The following is an 18,770-nucleotide window of genomic DNA, read 5'->3' on the forward strand; positions in this document are numbered from 1 at the left end:
AATGTTTATCTTGGTGTGTTTATTTGCAGGTAACTGTGGTGACATCAACCTGGTGGGACTAGGGAATGAGAGAGCCTTTTCTAAGAGTGTTGCAGCCTTCAGCCTAGACTCTCTGACCAAGAAAATAACTCGTGAGTCTGAATGGCACACACAATGTGCAGTGCCAAATGTAAACAGTGTTCAGTGTGTGTAAACAGTTCTACTGGAGCAGTTACTGTTGGTCTTCTTCTCCGTTGTTTGGGTAAGGTTGGTTCGTCACAGTCTGATGAAGAGCAGTGAGCTCGAAACGTCACCAGCACTTTTTGTGGTGCAATAAATATTGAAAAAGGAGCCCTGCAGTGTGCGAGCTTGTTTCTTCTTTATAGTTTGTATACTTTTTAGCTCAGCACCTGCCCTACTCAGGCGTGGATGTGCGTGTTTGCATCTTTTTCTAAGGTTGGTTCGTCCTCTCCCCCCAGGGCTTTTACCACCCCGAGCCTGGGTGAGGGGGTCACCCGGGCTATATATCCGGCGCCCCAGCCTGATCGGACCAGTTGCCACACTCCGCTTCGCATCGTGCCTAACAACGCCCCCTAGCTGTTATAAAATCACTATAACACACGGCCTCTCTTGGTTTATTGCTTAAGTATATACAGCATCCAAATATATCACAGTGTGAAGAGGCAATTGCTGGATTCTAATACCCTGTTGCTTCACATAATGATATGACAGCCCGTCCTCGCAAATCAACTTGCAATGAATGTAAGATACGACTGACAGTGATATACCACGACATGAAAACAATACTTTTGGAGTTGAGGACAATCTGGCTATCATACATAGTTTGTTGGCAACTAGGTTTGAAAGCTGGACGATTTATATGTTGCACAGCAAATATGCAGTAGCCTACACTTTTGCTATCTAGCAATACCAGGTAGCTACAGTTATAGATATATGGGTACAGTAGGCTATGGAATTAGCTAGTTTGGGTTGCTAGGCTCATTGTTTGGTTGCTAGGTCGTATCCAGGGTTGAGAGACATTGCTGAAATAAAAGTTAACGGACACTTTCCATTTCACTTATGGTTCCAAACCCATGTTAACTATTGGATGTCATCGCTGTTCCTCCAAGAAATATGATATTCAATTTGTAATTCCACATAGCAATGTGATTTAGCAGTTAGGGCACTCAGCAATGAGCAACACATAAATAACATTTCTTTATATTTTAATGTAGAAAATGCGAGTAAATGGCACATATTTATTTGTCTTTGGCATGTGAGGCCATGGTATAAGCGGGATAATCAACTGGTGTGCGTTAAACGCTGCGTCTTTTTATTATGAGTCTGCATAATAAAAGTTGATTGATTGATTGATTGAAACGCTGCGCGTCGGGTGGTTCTTCGCCTCCACGTCGTGCCTTAAAACCGTTTAACGCACACCTACTAATACCTACCTAATTCGGAGCTCACGTTTGGCTTCCTTATTGTTAAGGTGGAAGGCTGCCAACACCGTCTTTGCCTCACTGAGCTTCAATCTCCATTTCCGGAGGTATACCGCTAGTGTCTGCATGTCCTGGCTCAGGGTCTCCTCCACGGCCTGCCAGTCTCCAGCTGAGTACACCAGTGCAAGGTTGTCTGTGTATGTATACTTCCTGGAGACTGTGTTCGGCAGGTCGTAGGTGTAGATGTTATAAAGGAGGGGGGCCAGGACAGATCCCTGGGGGATGCCGTTCTTAAGGCATCGCAACCTGCTTCGCTGTCCGTGGTGAGGGTAAAGCTGCGATTTCGGACAAGCTCCATGATCATGCTGACCATGTGCCTGTCCGGCAGCAGGCGGAGCAGCTTGCAGGTGAGGCCGCGGTGACATACGGTGTCGTAGGCAGCCGTCAGGTCTATAAAGACAGCTCCGGCCTTCTTTTGGCCGAAAAGCTGTCCTAAATGTCTTGAGTCATCAGAGTGACTTGATCTACAGTCAATTTCCCATGTCGGAACCCGGCCTGCTCCTGTGGGAGCAGCGGGTCGATGATTGGTTCGACGTGGGCATAGATGAGGCGCTCGAGGATCTTGAGAGGGATACATAGCAGAGAGATGAGGCGGTAACTCTGGGGGTCCCCTTCAGGCTTATTTGGCTTAGGGATCGTGACAACTAGGGCTCTTCTCCAGATTTTGGGGATCTTGAGTTGGCACAAGCAGAAAGAGAGGAATAATCTTAACCAGGATTTCAAGGCAGGCGCAGCATGGAGTATAAGCTCCGGGCAGATAGCAGCGAACCCCTCCGGTGTTAATTCACTGGAGATGTTACTGCTGCTGGGAGTTGTGGCCTTCCAGAGGTCAGACACTTCTTTTGCCACGAGACGGGACGATCTTTGCCCCCGTATGTCCCACTTTTCACAAATTGTGATTCGATTTTGTTTGCAGAGATGGGGCAGTGACGGGGGGAGTGTCTGGACCTACCAGTGAGGTTGTTAAAGTCGCACAGAAACGGACGTTTGAGATCATCTAACTTCTGTAGTTTGACGCATTTCCGACGCAAACAAGCTATGAGGGTGGGACATACGTTTAGAGGAATTTGATTGGAACATTGACAAGTGGACGGGTTTTAAGAACTTTAGACAGATTCGATAGAAGGATAGCGTTTATTGACGGGTGGATGTCGTGAGATTATTGGCCTAAAATCTAAGGTACCCGTTGTCGTCATTGCACGTGACCTACCGTTTTCCAGGAAGTAAGAAATTATATACTTTGATATAAGATTACAACAAAAGTAGATTTTTGAATTTTTTTTGGCATACATCGTTGAATATGTGAACACTATCCCAAAATGGGACAGAATGCTTTTTTCATTTCAGTGCGACTTTAAGGATGCTCCATGCCTTGTGGCTGGAGTGTGAGAAGTTGATGGAGTTAATGGCCTCCTCCCAGCGCTCTTGTCTCCTTCGGCTGAGTCTTGACAGCAGGGCTGAAGAAGCAAGCCTGTCTGACTCAGCTCCTGGGTGGGCCCGGAGGAAAGCACAGTAGAGACTCTCGCACTTTACATCCCAGCACGGTTTGTAGCTATTGCGACATCCGCGTGGGCTGGATTTTTTGCCCGCTTTCACCAGTTTACCGCAGACTTCCTGGTACGCCTCGTCCACATTGTTGGTGATAGGTGGTGGGAGGCACCTTGTGGATCTATGGGTAAGGAGGCGGTAGCATTTCCAGTTGGCCTTTCGGAAGTTCCATTGCTTCACCGGATCGCTCGGGACGAGGTCCACGAGTTTAGGCATGGTTATCAGCGATGGTCGATGTTCGCCCCCTCGCGCCCTTGGGATCGTACAACAGGGCCAGGCTGTTGTTAGCTGCCCAAACAGCCAGGTTCTCTCCCTCAGATGTATTGGTGCTGTACCCCCAGTCCTCATGCTGACAGTTGGAAGTCGCCAGCATCGAGGCAGGGATGGGGGAAGACTGGGAGATACGCTGGTGTGATTCACGAGGGCGGAAGTTTGTAGACGTTGACGATTTTAAAGCCGGCAACGTCTACGCACAACCACTCAATCTCCAAGCCAGTCGGGGATAGGTTGGCGAAAGCCCAATTCAACCTTTGATGGACGAACATAGCAAGGCCATGCTTCCTGCTTAGGATAGCCCAGCTAGAGCAAAATTTGGGAGAACTAGCTTATCTGCTGTTATGCAGTGGGTCTCCCCACTCCTCCCCTGAGCAAGCTCCGCCAGCAACCCTCCCCGCCTGTGGCAGCCAAGCACCAGCACGGGTGGTGGCCCTCAGTTGGCAGACTTTGCTTCCCTTACGGTGGTTAATCGCACCAACGAGAAAGTGTCTGCCTCGCTCACTGTTACTGTTGGAGTTTGACAGTGTTCAGTTCTTGTATGACTCTAGGGTAGAGTCACAGAAAGGCAGCAGGTCAAACAGATGATGTCCAGGGTGAGATGGGTCCTTCAGGATGCTGCTCTACTGAGGCAGCGAGAAGTAAATAGGCCCTCCAGGGAGGGCAGTGAGCACGATGATCTTCTGGGAGGTGTTGATGGCCCTCTGAAGGGCCCTTCAGTTCACTGCTGAGCAGCTGGCATACCATGCGGAGATGCAGTATGTCAGCACACTCTACATGGAGCAGCGGCAGAAGGACACCATCAGCTTCTCCTGCAGGACAGACTGTTGACCTTTCCTTCCTCCCCCTGTAGAGAGAGCCATGTCACACAACCCTGACATCCACCAACGCAGAACTCAGCTGGAGAACAGCCTCGACATGATCTCTAGAAAAATCAGCAGCGTGAGGAAGGACGCTGTGGAGGTACACACTCACACATACCCACACATTCATATAAACACAGGTAGACGGATAGATGCACTATACAAATCACACACACACACACACACACACACACACACACAAACGCATTCTGCCTTTCCCACCAGCAGAGGCCGCCAGAGACCAGAACATACCAACTCTGTTCCCCACAATTCCATGAATACTGTATCTACTCCATGTGGGACATACATAGTTACAAGAATGATGGGAGTTGTAGTATTTTCTTAAGAGTTGTATGTCACTGCTTAAGTTGTACTTCCTTGTGTGTGTGCAGTACAAGCAGTTGATGGAGCAGAAGGCCAGACTGGCTAGTGAGAGACAGGCCCTCAGCAATGTGCTCAAACTGGTGAGACCCACCCCATGCTACTTTCATATCACTATACACCAGCAAACTCCTTTAGCAGAGACACTGACATCTAGAATTGTCTAATCTTACTCTTTGCATAGTTCTCTCTTTTTCTTTCACTCCTCTCACATTCTCACTTTTTCCCACCCTCCTCCCCATCCTTCCATCCCAGTTTCACAGAGAAGACAGACAGAAGAGGCAAGCGACTCAGACCAAGGTTCTCCATGACGCTCACATCATATGTTGCACCCTCAGCACCAGTGGCAGCATGGTCCTAGAGTCCGCCTGCCGAAACCTCGGACACGAGCCCTTCAGCTGCATCATCGTGGACGAGGTCGGTCAGAACACCGCTAGGGTAGCTCCTCGGCGAGGGTTATAGGCATCTGGATTGTTTTATTAAAGTGGTCTCCTCTCGTGTCCCTGGTTTTATTCCCCCCATCTGAAGAGATAGTGTAGATAAAATTGCAAGAAACTTGGTGGAGAGTCATATGAACGATGTCCTTACCCCAATCAAGTTCTTTCACCTAACAAAAGATGAGGAAAGGACAGCACTTAAAACCAGTTGACAAAAGACAAAAGGAGAGAAACATGCTTAAAACCAGTTGAGAGGCATCCTGTAACTAGTGTCTCACTCAGAGTGACTCTTCTTTAGACTGAAACCCTGTCTGTGTGTTCCCTGTGTGTGTCTGCTCACTGTGTTGCACAGGCAGGCCAGGCCACAGAGACGGAGACCCTGATTCCAATGATGAACCGCTGCAGATCCCTGGTACTGGTAGGAGACCCGGAACAGCTGCCCCCTACTGTCATCTCAAAGGTACTGCAGCTGTGGATGTAAAAATAACTGGTATAATGTTAAATATGATAAAATCAGATTAAAATTATCGCTATACAATCATCATTAAAACTGATTATGGCGCTTTGAAAGAATCACTGTAAATACTGTCCAGCATCAACCAAAGTTAGCAACAGTCTCCAAGACGCATTATATTAATGTTTATGCAAAAAAAGGAGCATAGTGCTGCTAATTTTATTTGTAGTTTTAAATATAAAACTTATTATTAAATTATTTCAGTGCGTGTCTCAGTAGCCTTTGAACATGTTCAGCACATTTTAACAATACCACAAATAATACTGATAGCCGTGAAATATTTTGGTCACTATAATCGCGGTATGAAATTTTCATACCGTTACATCTCTGCAACTCTGACTGCACTGGTATGCTTTTTAGAACTGTCCATGTGGTCCATTCTAATGTCATTTAGAATGCATATTTTTATATTGATCAACTTCCCCTCTTTCTCTCTGTCCCCATCTTTCTCTTCCCTTTTCCCCTATACTGTACCTCTATCCCGGTCTCCTTGACGTCACCATTTCCATCTTTCTCTCTCTCCCTCCCTCTCTCAGAAAGCGAAGGAGCTGAACTATGGCCAGTCTCTGATGGCTCGTCTGTGTAAGTGTCTGCGGGACATCGCTGGAGAGCTCAGCCCAGTCATCTTCCTCAGCAGACAGTACCGCATGCACCCTGACATCTGTGAATTCCCCTCCAAGTACATCTACAAGAATCAGCTCAAGACCGACTGGTAGGGGGCATCTACCCTTTCAATTGAGTAGTTGTTGTTTTACGGGCTTTAATTTGAAGAATTTGCACTTCAAAGTCTGTCTGTCTGTGTGTGTCTGTGTGTGTCTGTGTGTGTGTGCGTGCGTGCGTGCGTGCGTGCGCGTGTGTGCGTGGGTGTCTCTGTGTGTGTGTGTGCGCGTGTGTGTGCGTGCGTTTCTCTGTGTGTGTGTGCACCTCCAGTGATACCGCACAGAAGAGGTGTGCTGTCAGCTGGCCCTTCCAGTCCTACTGGCTGTTTGACGTGAAGGACGGACGAGAGGTCAAGGAGAGAGAGTAAGGAGAACGCCAGGGTGCTTCATATGAATAGATGAAGGAGGGAAGCAAACAAACTCACTATATACATGCATACATTGATTGAAGGAGGGGTATATAGGTTGTTTGACTGACTCTCTGTTGGGCCAGCTCCTACCGTAATGACAAGGAGGTGCGTCTGGTGATGCTGCTACTCAAGCTGATCTCTGGGAAGCAGCAGGGAAAGGTGGGGGTCATCACCCCCTACACCGCCCAGAAGGAGCGCATCAACAGAGAGATGGCCCGGGAGGAGAACAAACACCTGCAGTGAGCCTACACCACCGCCCACCCCAAACACACACACACACACACACACACCCATACATAGCAGTCAGTTCAAATAGTCTTTGGGGCAGATGTACTAACGTTTGCGACTGCAGCATAAACAGCACCTTGGGCAGTTCGCAGAAAGCGCGTGCTGTGCATCTTCAGTTTGCAGTGGATGTACAATGCCTTATCAGCGCATGTCACCGCCCTCAAACCGTAATGTGCGTGGGGGAAATATAGCGACTTGCAGTACGCAGTCTTGCTTTGTCCATAATTAGGCTACCTCTGTGTAATTGACTGCTTTAAATTATGAGGATTGACGTGGTAGGCTATCTTTAGGCTGGTCATTGCTGTTGATGGTTTAAAGCAATGATCACATCGGCCATGTATCTTATTTGCAAGTGCATTGTAGGCTATCCCTGGCATCTATTCATTTTCTAAATTGTTTACAAAACCTTGTAGCCCTGAATGGTGCCAATTGTAATCAGTGAATATCTGCATTGTGAAGGTTCCAGTTTTAAACCACGTTATATTCATCATTTACTGCATTTTAGTCATTTCAGGCCTTAATACATCGAGACATATTAAATTGACCTGAGACCAATTTGGTTAGTGGGCTATGCGACAATGTTGCACGAATATCGGATTATCAAAAATATTGAATAATAATTGCTTCCCCCATGCATGCAGTTTATAAATCATAATGTTCATAATTAACAGGGGATATGGTTATGTGTAGGCTGATGGGTTACGCGCACCTGGATTACACCTGCTTTTCAAAGGCGGAGAAATTTCACCGCAAAACAGACATGCACTTTACCCCACAGTCTCTCCTTGCGCATCTCCTCCCCGTTTTGTGCGCATTCACACCCACCTTTCCCTCGTAAGGGAATGGTGCGACGAAATAACGCCCATAAACGGGCGCAAGCATGTTAGTACAGTACATCTGCCCCTTTGTGTTTGTGGTGTGCTGTCTAATTTGTGAAATAGCAGAGAGACTAGTAATAGTTGAGGCCTCTCGTTATCAAGCTTTAGTAGTGTGTCATGCCTTTTACAGGTCATGTCCACTAGCCAGTGAATGAAATTGTGTGATTGCATGTCTTCCGCGATTGGATTGCTTAAGCTCTCCCACTCGGTTTCACTTCCTCTCACTCACCACCATTTTGAGTTTACTCAAAATGCGTCTGTAGGACTGTTAATATGTCACTTTATTATGTTTTAATGTAATTTCAGTCAAGAAAGTAACCATGTAGATTCTCTATGTGTGGTCAGTTTATCGAAATAAGCCCTGACTTCCACGTTTGTGGAGATCGCTGGCCAGGTTCTATTCTCCACTTCCACGTTATATCTTGTTCCGATTGGACACCGCCACGCGAAATTCGCCTGGAATCGCAGTGCATTTAGTGATCCTCTGTGTTGGCCCAGGGTGAAGGTGGACACGGTGGATGGCTTCCAGGGCCGGGAGATGGACTGCATCATCGTGTCCTGTGTCAGAGCCAACCACGAGGGGGTTGTCGGGTGAGTAGAGGGGAGGCAAGGAGCTCATGTCAACGCAAGTTATACGCGTCAACTAACCAGGCTTCATACTAATTATACGCGTTAACTAACCAGGCTTCATACTAGTTATATGTGTCAACTAACCATACTAGTTATATGTGTCAACTAACCAGGCTTCATACTAGTTATACGTGTCAACTAACCAGGCTTCATTCTAGTTATACGCGTCAACTAACCAGACTTCATACTAGTTATATGTGTCAACTAACCAGGCTTCATTCTAGTTATATGCGTCAACTAACCAGACTTCATACTAGTTATACGTGTCAACTAACCAGGCTTCATTCTAGTTATACGTGTCAACTAACCAGACTTCATACTAGTTATACGTGTCAACTAACCAGGCTTCATACTAGTTATATGCGTCAACTAACCAGACTTCATACTAGTTATACGTGTCAACTAACCAGGCTTCATTCTAGTTATACGTGTCAACTAACCATACTAGTTATACTTGTCAACTAACCAGGCTTCATACTAGTTATACGTGTCAACTAACCATACTAGTTATACGTGTCAACTAACCAGGCTTCATACTAGTTATATGCATCAACTAACCTGACTTCATACTAGTTATACGTGTGAACTAGCCGGTCTTCATACTAGTTATACGTGTCAACTAACCAGACTTCATACTAGTTATACGCATCAACTAACCTGACTTCATACTAGTTATATGCGTGAACTAACCTGACTTCATACTAGTTATATGCGTCAACTAACCAGGCTTCATACTAGTTATACGCATCAACTAACCAGGCTTCATACTAGTTATACTCGTCAACTAACCAGGCTTCATACTAGTTATACTCGTCAACTAACCTGACTTCATACTAGTTATATGCGTGAACTAACCTGACTTCATACTAGTTATACGCGTCAACTAACCAGGCTTCATACTACTTATACGCATCAACTAACCAGGCTTCATTCTAGTTCTACGCGTCAACTAACCTGACTTCATACTAGTTATATGTGCCAACTAACCAGGCTTCATAATAATGTTGGAGTGTAGGTTAATCAGCAGGACAGCCTTAGATAACCGAGGAAAAAACAAGCAGTAACCCTGTCTGTGTGGGTGAAGGTCAGGTGAGCTCTAAGACTGGGTCCTTTGCCTCTGATCCTACAGATTGCTTCGGAGCAAAACTAGGATGAACGTGACCATCACACGAGCCAAGTATAGTCTGTTCATCCTGGGACACCTGTGCACACTCAAGGTCAGTTATATTCCTCCTGTCATTTAAGACTCTAATATCTCTGTGATTCTTTACTTGTGTGTGTGATTGTGTGTGTGTCTTCTGTCTGTTGTGGCTTGTGCCTCATTACTCCATAGATTTAGTTTGCTGGTGCAGATTATGTTGATTCTGACCAGGTGTAACTCTGACTTCCCTTTGACTTCCCTTGGTTCCCTGGCCTCACACACATGTGCAGTCAGACAAGGACTGGGGTTCTCTGATTGTCGACGCCTCTAATAGGGGCACCATCACCCAAACAGAAGAGAAGAACTTCAAGGTGGACAGCAGGATGATCTTAAAAAAACGGATCTTCCCTTCCTCGGACCGCCCCCCTGCCTCTGCAGGACCCAGGCATGTCCCCATCAGCCATCGGCGCACCACAGTCCCTGCCCTGACTACCCAGCCCAGGGGCTCCTCACCTCCACAGCGTCCCCGCTCTGTATCCCCCCCCCACACTGCAGACAGACCTGTAGTAATCCCCACCACCAGTCAGGAACAAGGTGGATTGTCAAGTGCACAAAGGGCCCCTTCTGAAACGAGGAGTGACCCCTCGAGAGCCCCAAGAATCAGCCGTGAGAGGCGAGAGGCATACAGGGGCAGACCCGGCCCAAGCACCTGGTACAGGCCTAGAAGGGGGAGAGGGAGGTTTTACAGACACAGATCAAGAGAACATGAGAGAGCATATTCCCCCTCTGGATGGGATCGGGGGGGGGCAGAAAGATGGCACAGAGAAACGCGGGGCGAAAGCGAAACGGCCAGAGAATTGGCTCATGAGGTACGGTGGTACAACGATGATGCAGAAAGAGAGAGAGATGTTCCACAGTGGAGGTCCCCCCCGCACACCAGAGGAAGGTGGTAATAAATATTATAGGCAGATCCCACTAAGTCAAGGATGGATGGATGATTAATGAATGCTCCACACGCAGAGAACTGATAAGGGCCCGGCTAGCTCTGGGAAAGTGAGAAGAAACCTCTATGTGCCCCCCCCCCATCCGGCCAAGGTCTGTAGCTTATCAGAAATGAAGTGGATTAACACAAAAGGAGCAGTGTTAGGAGGGCTGCCTGAGACAACAACAACCTTTAGTAATCGTGTGATGATGCGAATGACAGGCGTTAAAAGTAGCGGATGTAATCAATTACAGTAGTAACACTGCTTAGAGTTGAATATCATTTATTGGAAATTGAATCACTTAAAGTCGAAGTAGACATTTATAACTCATGTATCTGTTCTTAGTCAAGATCAATTATGTAACCTTGTATGCTTGTGAGACCGTAATGACAATGTAACGATTGGAGGATGTATCCATGTATCAATTGCTTGAGTATATGGGTAATGCTTAAAGTAGAATACTTGATAAGCTGTTAATTAGACATTTATTCTGTGATGTCCTGCTTTGGGTGAGAGAGAGATAAGATGTTGAATGTAGGGATTGTTAATCTGCCAGGGAGGATAGAAGGACTGTGTTCATCCAAAGAGACGTGACGTCAACACCCTGCCCTCCTGGAAGGAGGTTCAAAAACAGCTTGTGAGGATGGAGATGAGGCTTTTTTCCATCAACAGAGGAGTGGAAGAAGTCAGCAGCTGAAGACCTAGAAGCTATTCTCTTTTACGTTTTCTTGTAACCTGTATTTTTCATGTAACTGGATTATCTGTATAACTTCACCAAATTTTATATAAAGATTTTTACTCTTGTATCAGATATTTTCTCCTCACCTTGATTGGTTTGGTGAGTATTGATATATCTTGCTAGGGTCATTGGATTAAAGATTGAGATTTAGCTAAAAGGTCTTACACCAGGGTGATTGGGTCCGCCAGCCCAGGCTGACTAAAGAGGGTCTGGCCTGGGCCTTTCCTCCGGAGAGGGAGGTTGAAAGGGAATGTGTGTGTGAGTTGACACTGAGGAGTTGACCTCTGAGCTGTGAGCACGAACAGAGGTCTAAATCAAATGGCACTGCTCTGACAGAGAGAGCGCAAAGACAAGAAGCTCACCGAGTGAATTGGTGTCAGTTGGTGTTCTGACATTCTGAAATTCGCCGCAAAGTAATGAATACTGTAGGGTTTTATTGATCATTTTATGAAATCCATTGACTTGTATTGAAGCGACCGTTGTAGATGTGTAGATCAATCCACAGAGGGGATTCTGAAGCGGAACTAGGCCTATACTTACGGTAGCTATTGGGTGCGTTAAGTAGCTGAGCGCTCAGTCAGCGATCAGTGATCAGAATTCACTTAACGGGTTGCTCAGTTACGCTCAGACTGATCTGCTCAGAGCACAAGTGAGCAGTTTTGAACTATGATCTGTTTGAGCCAAACATCATCACCTGAGCAAAAAAAACAAGGGGCGCGTTTTGGCTTGGGAATTGTTGGGACGCTGCTCGCTAATCACACATGATTGACAACGTGAAAAGTTCTCATCTCCTAGCAACTCGGCGCTCATTAGAGCAGACCGTTAGGTGGTTTTAAAAACCGCTCAGCGCTCAATGTGAGCATTCTAAGAGTGAGCGCTCAGCTACTTAACGCACCCAATGTTATTGTTTATGTTGCTAGGCTACCTAGTTTTCGGAAGTTTACACACGTATGTGCTGCGACTAAATAGTTCTATGCTAAATATTTTAAAAAGCCTTTCCAGATGAACTAGAATCTTACTTTATGGTGAATTATATGTCAGAACGCCAACTAACACCTCGGTGAGTTTCTCGTCTTTGAAATTGAGAGTTTAACATGTTTTTTGAATGATTTTTCAAGGTGCCCACCCACATCCATTGTATGACCAAAACGGTGGTAGAGCAATTATCAGACTTTCTCAAAAGTGCTAGTTTTGTTAACGTTTTGATCTGAACCATTGTATATGATCATAAGTAACCTTAAAACAGGGCTAAACATGCATTTTCCCTTTGCTACTCCTTTAACAACGGTGCCCCTCTAGACACCCCCCAGTAGAAAGACTCCAGCAGATTGTCACTCTGATTCCGATGGAGGACCGATATCTGTGTGCTATCTGAGAAAAGGTTGGAGTGAAAGGATGAACATGTGGAGGTTTGGGGTATAGTCCCATAAAATCATCCCCATCGGGTCCCCGATCTCCCAGATGGATGACCAATACTTTCACCGTTACTCTACTTGTGAAGTGGAGATCAGCAAGTTGATTTTGGTGTCCTTTATTTTAGTGTGCTGGGACTACCATTGTTCTATCTCACCGCGTCGGCTCATTATTTCCCCAGTCAGCCCCAGGGGGTGACAGAGTGGGGGGGGTGCCGTAGCGGGGGGTTCGCCCAGGGTGGCATATAAGGTAGAAACGCCACTGGGGACTACTGTCTCTTGTGGTGCCATCAGAGAAATGCAGGTCAACACTGACCGGAGTGAGGGAGGGAGTGACAACCAGACAAACGCTATCCTAGGTGCGGGCTTACAGCCACGCACAAAAAGCAAAGTGAAAAGTGAATGGCACCAGACTACTTTTATACTATGATTAGACAAAGCGTCTGTAGGGTTGACCATACACTTCACTGCCTAGCCACTAGAGGGTGCAAGGGATTGAAACTGCCACATCATGGCATGGGAAGGTCAGAGACACAGGGTTTGGACTGGCAGAAAGCTCACAAACTCTGACGAGCCATTGAAATTAGTTCATGCATAGGCTATTCTGCTTCTCCATCATTGTAGACATCTTTCTCTAATCTGACTTTTAATCAAAGAACAAAGTAAGAAATGGACACAAACACCATAGCTGTACATAAACACAATTTCTTTATTCAGCCTGATATGGGTTACACATGGAAAAAAAAGTTATCTAATAGAACTACTTCCCTTTGTGGAGCCAATGATATGACAGTTTGAAATCTGCTTCAGCCCCTCACCAGTACAGCTGTCCTGATAGCGAAGAACAGCATAAACACATGCTACGATTGACCTGAGGTGTTTTTCTTTTTTATTTATTTTTTATACAAAGCATTTTCCCCTCGGCAAATCGTTCCTTTTATCACCAGATGATATGGAATGTTGTCTTAGAAAGGCAGGTAAAAATAAATGTTGGAAAAACAAGTGGTTCACCACCATTCATGTTCTCTACAACTTCAGAAAAATAGAAAATAACCAAAAACACATTTCCAAGGAAACTGCTATTCCCAGGCAGGCAGGCAGAGAACACTCCCTCAGTCTCTTGATGGAGGAACAACGAAAAACAAAACACAAATTCTTGTTGTGGCTGCTAGTTATTCTGCCTCAATATTCTCTGAAACTAAACAACAAAGTCCTTCGATGCTCAAGTTGTACATAAGGTACATTAGCTTTATACTGCATGTGAGGGCCTAAATGCTTGCAAGTCAGTTGTGGAACGAAATACAAAAGGCTGACATTATACACACACAGTTGCTAGAGGGTACTTAAGGGAAAAAACAAGGGGGATCTCTAATAACATGTAACTAGTGTTTGTTAGGTTTTTTTCCTTAGCCATTTTCACAGTGCAAATTTTAATTTATATTACACACCAATTTAAAAAAAAAAAAAAAACATTTTTGTTATATAACTCATTTCAGACCCTATCCATAACCAAATCCCTGTTCCCCCAACACAATCCTTCTAGCCTACACCCAACCAACCACCCTCAAACTAACCCCACTAGCTTCCCATGAGTCTGTAATAAAAATCCTAATTACATGCTGTAATAATACCAGCCCAATGTTTGTTACTTGACAGAGCACTCTCCTTCGGCTTCTTAAATCTCTTACAGTACACTGTTACTGTCAGCGTGCGTTTACAGTTAAAATATATATTAATTTGTCATTAAATAGTATGCTTCTTGCACGGTCTTGCATGCATTGGGGAGCATTTTGGGCAAGCTGTACAAGAAGGAGAGGCATATGGATGGACTTGGTCTGGTTGCTGGCTCCTGGCCAGGTCCAGGCACTCTCTTTTGGTCCACCTGTAAACGGTTTGGCCCTTTTATTCATTGCAACCAGGACAGTCCAGAAGATGGTGGTTCTCCAGTGTGTTTTCTTGAGTGTGTTTCTGTGTGTGGTCCTTTAACTTTCAGTTTCACCATGGAACTACTGACATCACTGAAGTTTCGTTCCAAGCTTTCGTTGTCTGTTTCTGTAGCAAAAAAAAAAAGAAAGTCATAAAAATATATGCTACAGGTAATGTTTGAGAACATAACTATAAATGTGGAATATGGTGTCATAAACCCACATCCATAAGTATATAGAATGTTTTACCTTGCTTCTGATCTGGTCACGGTGTACTCAAACCAGAGGATATTGGGGATCAGGCTTGTGTCTCGCACCAGAAAGAACTCTGATATCGGCCTGGGTTGGAGAGGACATGAGATGAGACTCGGTCAGAGAAGAAAGTACAGCAATGGGAAAACATGGTGCTTGACATTAGTAGGAGCAGAGAAACCATGACAGCAAAGCTACATGCTGAAAGAATAAGTGGCAGGCATGGACCATTAACATCCTGCTCAGACGGTGTGCACCCCCAAAGATGCGTCCCCATTCCTCACCATGCTGCCATCTTGGGGAATAGTGGTGTCAGCACCTCCTGTGTGAAGAAGAACCAGACGATACCAATGGTGCTGCCGGCCACTCCTCCGTAGAAAACCTGACCCCAGGTGTGGTACAGCAGATAAACCCTGAGGGTACCAAAAATCGAATAATCACACTCACATTTCTTCTTGGCTCAATTGTTACTCACAACGTCAAATCATTTGACAAGATTGGTCCAACTAGATAGCTGTACTCAAATGACCTATGAAAATGACAACTATTTATGACTTCACAAACTACTACTCCTCCTCTCTTACCTGCTGTATGACACTGATAAGGCCATGCCCAACAAGACGAAGGACAGTATGTGTCTCCACAGAAGCTCCACACACCGCGCATTGTTCGTCTGATGCATTCTAAACAGCCGAAGGAGAGTACATCAGCAATCATCATTCTGTACCATCCTGAATCAACCCTTACGCTATAGCCTCCAGGTTATTAAACCCTAGACTCCAGTTCATTTGTGGAGATGTAAGAGGATAGGCACCGTGCAGTAAATACGGAGGCAAATTTAACCAGCCAAACACATTCGCTTTTTTAAACTCTGAAAGACCAAACATTTGCGAGTCACCTTAAATAAAGGAAAAGAAAGAAGTAAACGACAAAGAACCAGATGAATTGAGAATGACTGGAAGGCATCCCATACTCCGTGGTCAGGCCAGTGTGAGCCCCTGCTGAGACGGAGACAAGGGAACACAATTCAGGGATGACGACAGACAAGTCCTGCATGGAGTGGGACTAAGACAAGAGGCTGACCACAACAGTAACTTGAAGTACTAGGCCTACACAATGTGTACATCTGCTGTACGACAAGGACAACTGATGCACTGAATATGTTCTCAGTTTCTCACGCCATCATAGCTGTAATTTTGTAAGAGGCCATGCGCTAAAACCTGCTTATAGCGATGAGGACCGGAAGCCTCGTGAGACCATTCTGATGTCGCAAGCTCACGTTGTTACTCACGAATAAGTCTCGATAGAAAACATTTTGAGCGTTGGTTCTGAGAAAATTGAAATAAAAACAGCTATGCTGGGCGGGTTTATTAACGCGAGGAGCGGTTCCGCGTCATAGACCTTTTAGCATTTTTTCCAGATGGTTTCAGTTTCCAATGGAGAGTTCCCAGTTGGTTGTGCGAAGCAAGCGTCAGGTTAGAGGACCGGTGCTCACAGTTAAGAACCAGGAGCATCAAGAGTACTGGAGCACAAGGGTCATCTTTTAAAAAACAACTTTTATTCAGTGCACAGATCACTCACTGAGTGCGCCGAATAAAACTTTTTTTTTTAGATGATCTGTGAACTCCAGTACTCTCCTATCATCTTAGCTGTGTCCAGTTTGTCTCTTTTGCTCACCTCCACAAGGGCGTGGCTCCCTTAGAATGTGCTTCAGTAGCCAGTTCAGCCCCTCATTCAGCACCAGCCCACCAAAGAAGGAGATCTATCAAACAGGAGACGGTCGGGTAGAGGAGCAAAAATCTATCAACAGGTTTGGTCCATCATGAATGTGGACACATTAATTTAAAAGGGAGCGGATGTTCCCAACATTTGCTATAGCAGCAGATGAACGATAATAATAGTTCTACTTATAACTCCTTAGTTTATCAGTATTAACCTGCTATGACTACCTACATAGTTCAGGCCTTTGCCTTTAGCCAACCCATGCCCCTGGACTTGGATCTTACCGTGTGCAGTTCTCGCTTGAACACTATAAGGGTAACAAAACCCACCAGAATGGCCATGGGCAGGAGGCTGGTGTAGGCCAACACTTGTCCAGTCAGGTCATCTGTGAACACACGAAGATAGCTGTTGTGAGACACAGCACAAACTCCATATTCTGTAGGCCTACTCTGTCCTATCACCATAATACAATCAAATAGCTAGGAATCTAGGGCAGGGATGATTTCTGCATGTGCAACATAACTACAGGGTGTAGCAGCCCCTCTGCTGCTCAGGTGGACTTCCTTAATTAAGTTATAATAAAAAAGGGTTTCTTCAACTACAGTGTTGTGACGTTAACTGGCGGAGAAGTGATTTGAGTTAGTTGAATCATGTAATTCGTTGTCATTAGCTTGCTAGCCAACGATCTGTCAACCATATCACCAGCTTGCCAACCATGTTAGCTAGCTAACAGCTAGCAGCTAGCTAAGTGGGTGCTGACGTTGATTACACAATGGCTATTAGCTGCATATATAATGCTAAAAGCTAAGACTACAAACTGTTAGCTTAGCTGGCTACATTTTGTTACGTGTAATATGCGAATATGGTTATTCTAAACGTCTAAATATCAATGTAGCAATGTGAGCTAGTTAGCTAGGCATTGTGGACGCCTTTGCTATCTGCGCATGCGGCTATGTCTCACCATTTGGCAGTTCTTCATACGTTCTCTACGGGGCGCTGTATGCCTATGCGCCTTTTCATGTCTCACTATTTGGCAAATACCGACGATCGTGTCCATTCATTAGCATAAGGTAGTACCATTTGGAGGAATATCAAATATGCAAGCACACAATGGACAAATGCAAACCAAAAACAAGTTTCGGTATGAGCACTTACCGGCAGGGAACTCTACGTGGGTTAAAGATATTGACCGCCATCGAGGTGGTGCCGAGCACTGCTCTTCCGACGCCATCTTACCCGGACACCGGGCAATATGCACTGACAAATCACAATGAAACGCCCACCTATGTCCACCAATAGTAAACTGAACCCTTCTATGAAAATCAGCCATTCACAATTGTCCCCCGCTAATAAAAAAAAAATGCAAAGAATGTATAAGAGTAATCGACCAATGAGCACACTTCCATGGCATAACTCCTATCCAAACATCCAATCATAATAATTTCTACAGCATTTTATTTATTCATAGGGGGAGAAATTAGTGAGTGAAAAATTACAAACATCAATCAAGTCAAATAAGCCTGCGAGGATAATGCAATACTTCTACATTCACTTCCCCAGTTCAATTTGCTATCTCAACGGCACACACTGAAGTTCATTTTTAAAAACCAAATATGTCTTATGTTGGGTAAAGGCAAATTAACATATTTTATTAGGAAAAAAACAACAACCACATTGGGCAGAAATGTTTTAAAGGGATAGTGTGCTGTTTTGGACAGCCCTATTTGTGGTCTCGCAATCGCAATCCGAATGTTTTTATATGTTTGGCATGGCTTGGCCATAAGCATTAATCTGGCGCTTGTTTTCACCGCTCCTATGGAGCACTATGTGCATGCCAAACACCTAAAAATATTCAGATTGCGATACATTTCACAGGAGAGCATACTGAGACTGGTAAGATTACACCTTGAGCTTCCCGTCTCGGAAAAGCACATTTATCATAGTTTTTCCAGCGCATTCACGGGTGCCCCATTGACTTCCATTGTAGCCCAGTGAGAGCCTGCAGAAAAACTGCAGCTAGCTCAATACTAGAATGATCAGCGAAATTATGGTCTCTATGTTTCAGGTTCATGGTTGACAGACCACATATAGGGCTAAAAGTACAAAATAGCACACTACCCCTTTAAGTATGTGTTGGCATTGTAATTTCCACAAGAAAAAACACAACTAAATAAAATGCGTCAATAGGACACTAGTGTTTACAGCATGTCATTTACACATTGTACTCCTTTTTT

At 45.1% G+C, this 18,770-nt stretch overlaps 2 protein-coding genes across 3 annotated transcripts in view; one reads left to right on the forward strand and one right to left on the reverse strand.

The window, feature by feature from the left end:
• The window catches only part of LOC311311977 (putative helicase senataxin), a 40,135-nt gene extending 28,838 nt beyond the window's left edge, over positions 1-11,297 (forward strand). The window contains exons 15-25 of the mRNA XM_084441805.1: positions 30-131; positions 4,156-4,265; positions 4,558-4,629; positions 4,802-4,963; positions 5,336-5,443; positions 6,034-6,209; positions 6,428-6,520; positions 6,650-6,805; positions 8,231-8,323; positions 9,492-9,579; positions 9,794-11,297. Coding sequence (XP_084297931.1) covers positions 30-131; positions 4,156-4,265; positions 4,558-4,629; positions 4,802-4,963; positions 5,336-5,443; positions 6,034-6,209; positions 6,428-6,520; positions 6,650-6,805; positions 8,231-8,323; positions 9,492-9,579; positions 9,794-10,456 — 1,823 coding nt within the window. The 3' untranslated portion in view covers positions 10,457-11,297. The remainder of the gene's footprint in view (positions 1-29; positions 132-4,155; positions 4,266-4,557; positions 4,630-4,801; positions 4,964-5,335; positions 5,444-6,033; positions 6,210-6,427; positions 6,521-6,649; positions 6,806-8,230; positions 8,324-9,491; positions 9,580-9,793) is intronic.
• Positions 11,298-13,406: 2,109 nt separating this feature from the next.
• Positions 13,407-17,779, reverse strand: dolpp1 (dolichyldiphosphatase 1; the record flags this gene model as incomplete). 2 transcript variants are annotated; one of them, XM_084441762.1, is made up of 8 exons in its annotated part: positions 13,407-14,689; positions 14,812-14,901; positions 15,099-15,227; positions 15,399-15,497; positions 15,713-15,812; positions 16,492-16,576; positions 16,821-16,921; positions 17,692-17,779. In XM_084441762.1, 8 exons carry the CDS (start codon positions 17,765-17,767, stop codon positions 14,653-14,655), a joined length of 717 nt encoding a protein of 238 aa, XP_084297888.1. In that variant the 3' UTR covers positions 13,407-14,652. The 2 variants fall into 2 exon arrangements, with proteins under 2 accessions (XP_084297888.1, XP_084297887.1); XM_084441761.1 differs by having other exon boundaries at positions 15,713-15,815; positions 17,692-17,767.
• Between the last annotated feature and the right edge of the window lie 991 nt (positions 17,780-18,770).

The sequence above is a fragment of the Borostomias antarcticus genome, assembly GCF_949987555.1.
Source record: "Borostomias antarcticus genome assembly, chromosome: 8".
In the NCBI taxonomy this organism is placed as follows: domain Eukaryota; kingdom Metazoa; phylum Chordata; class Actinopteri; order Stomiiformes; family Stomiidae; genus Borostomias; species Borostomias antarcticus.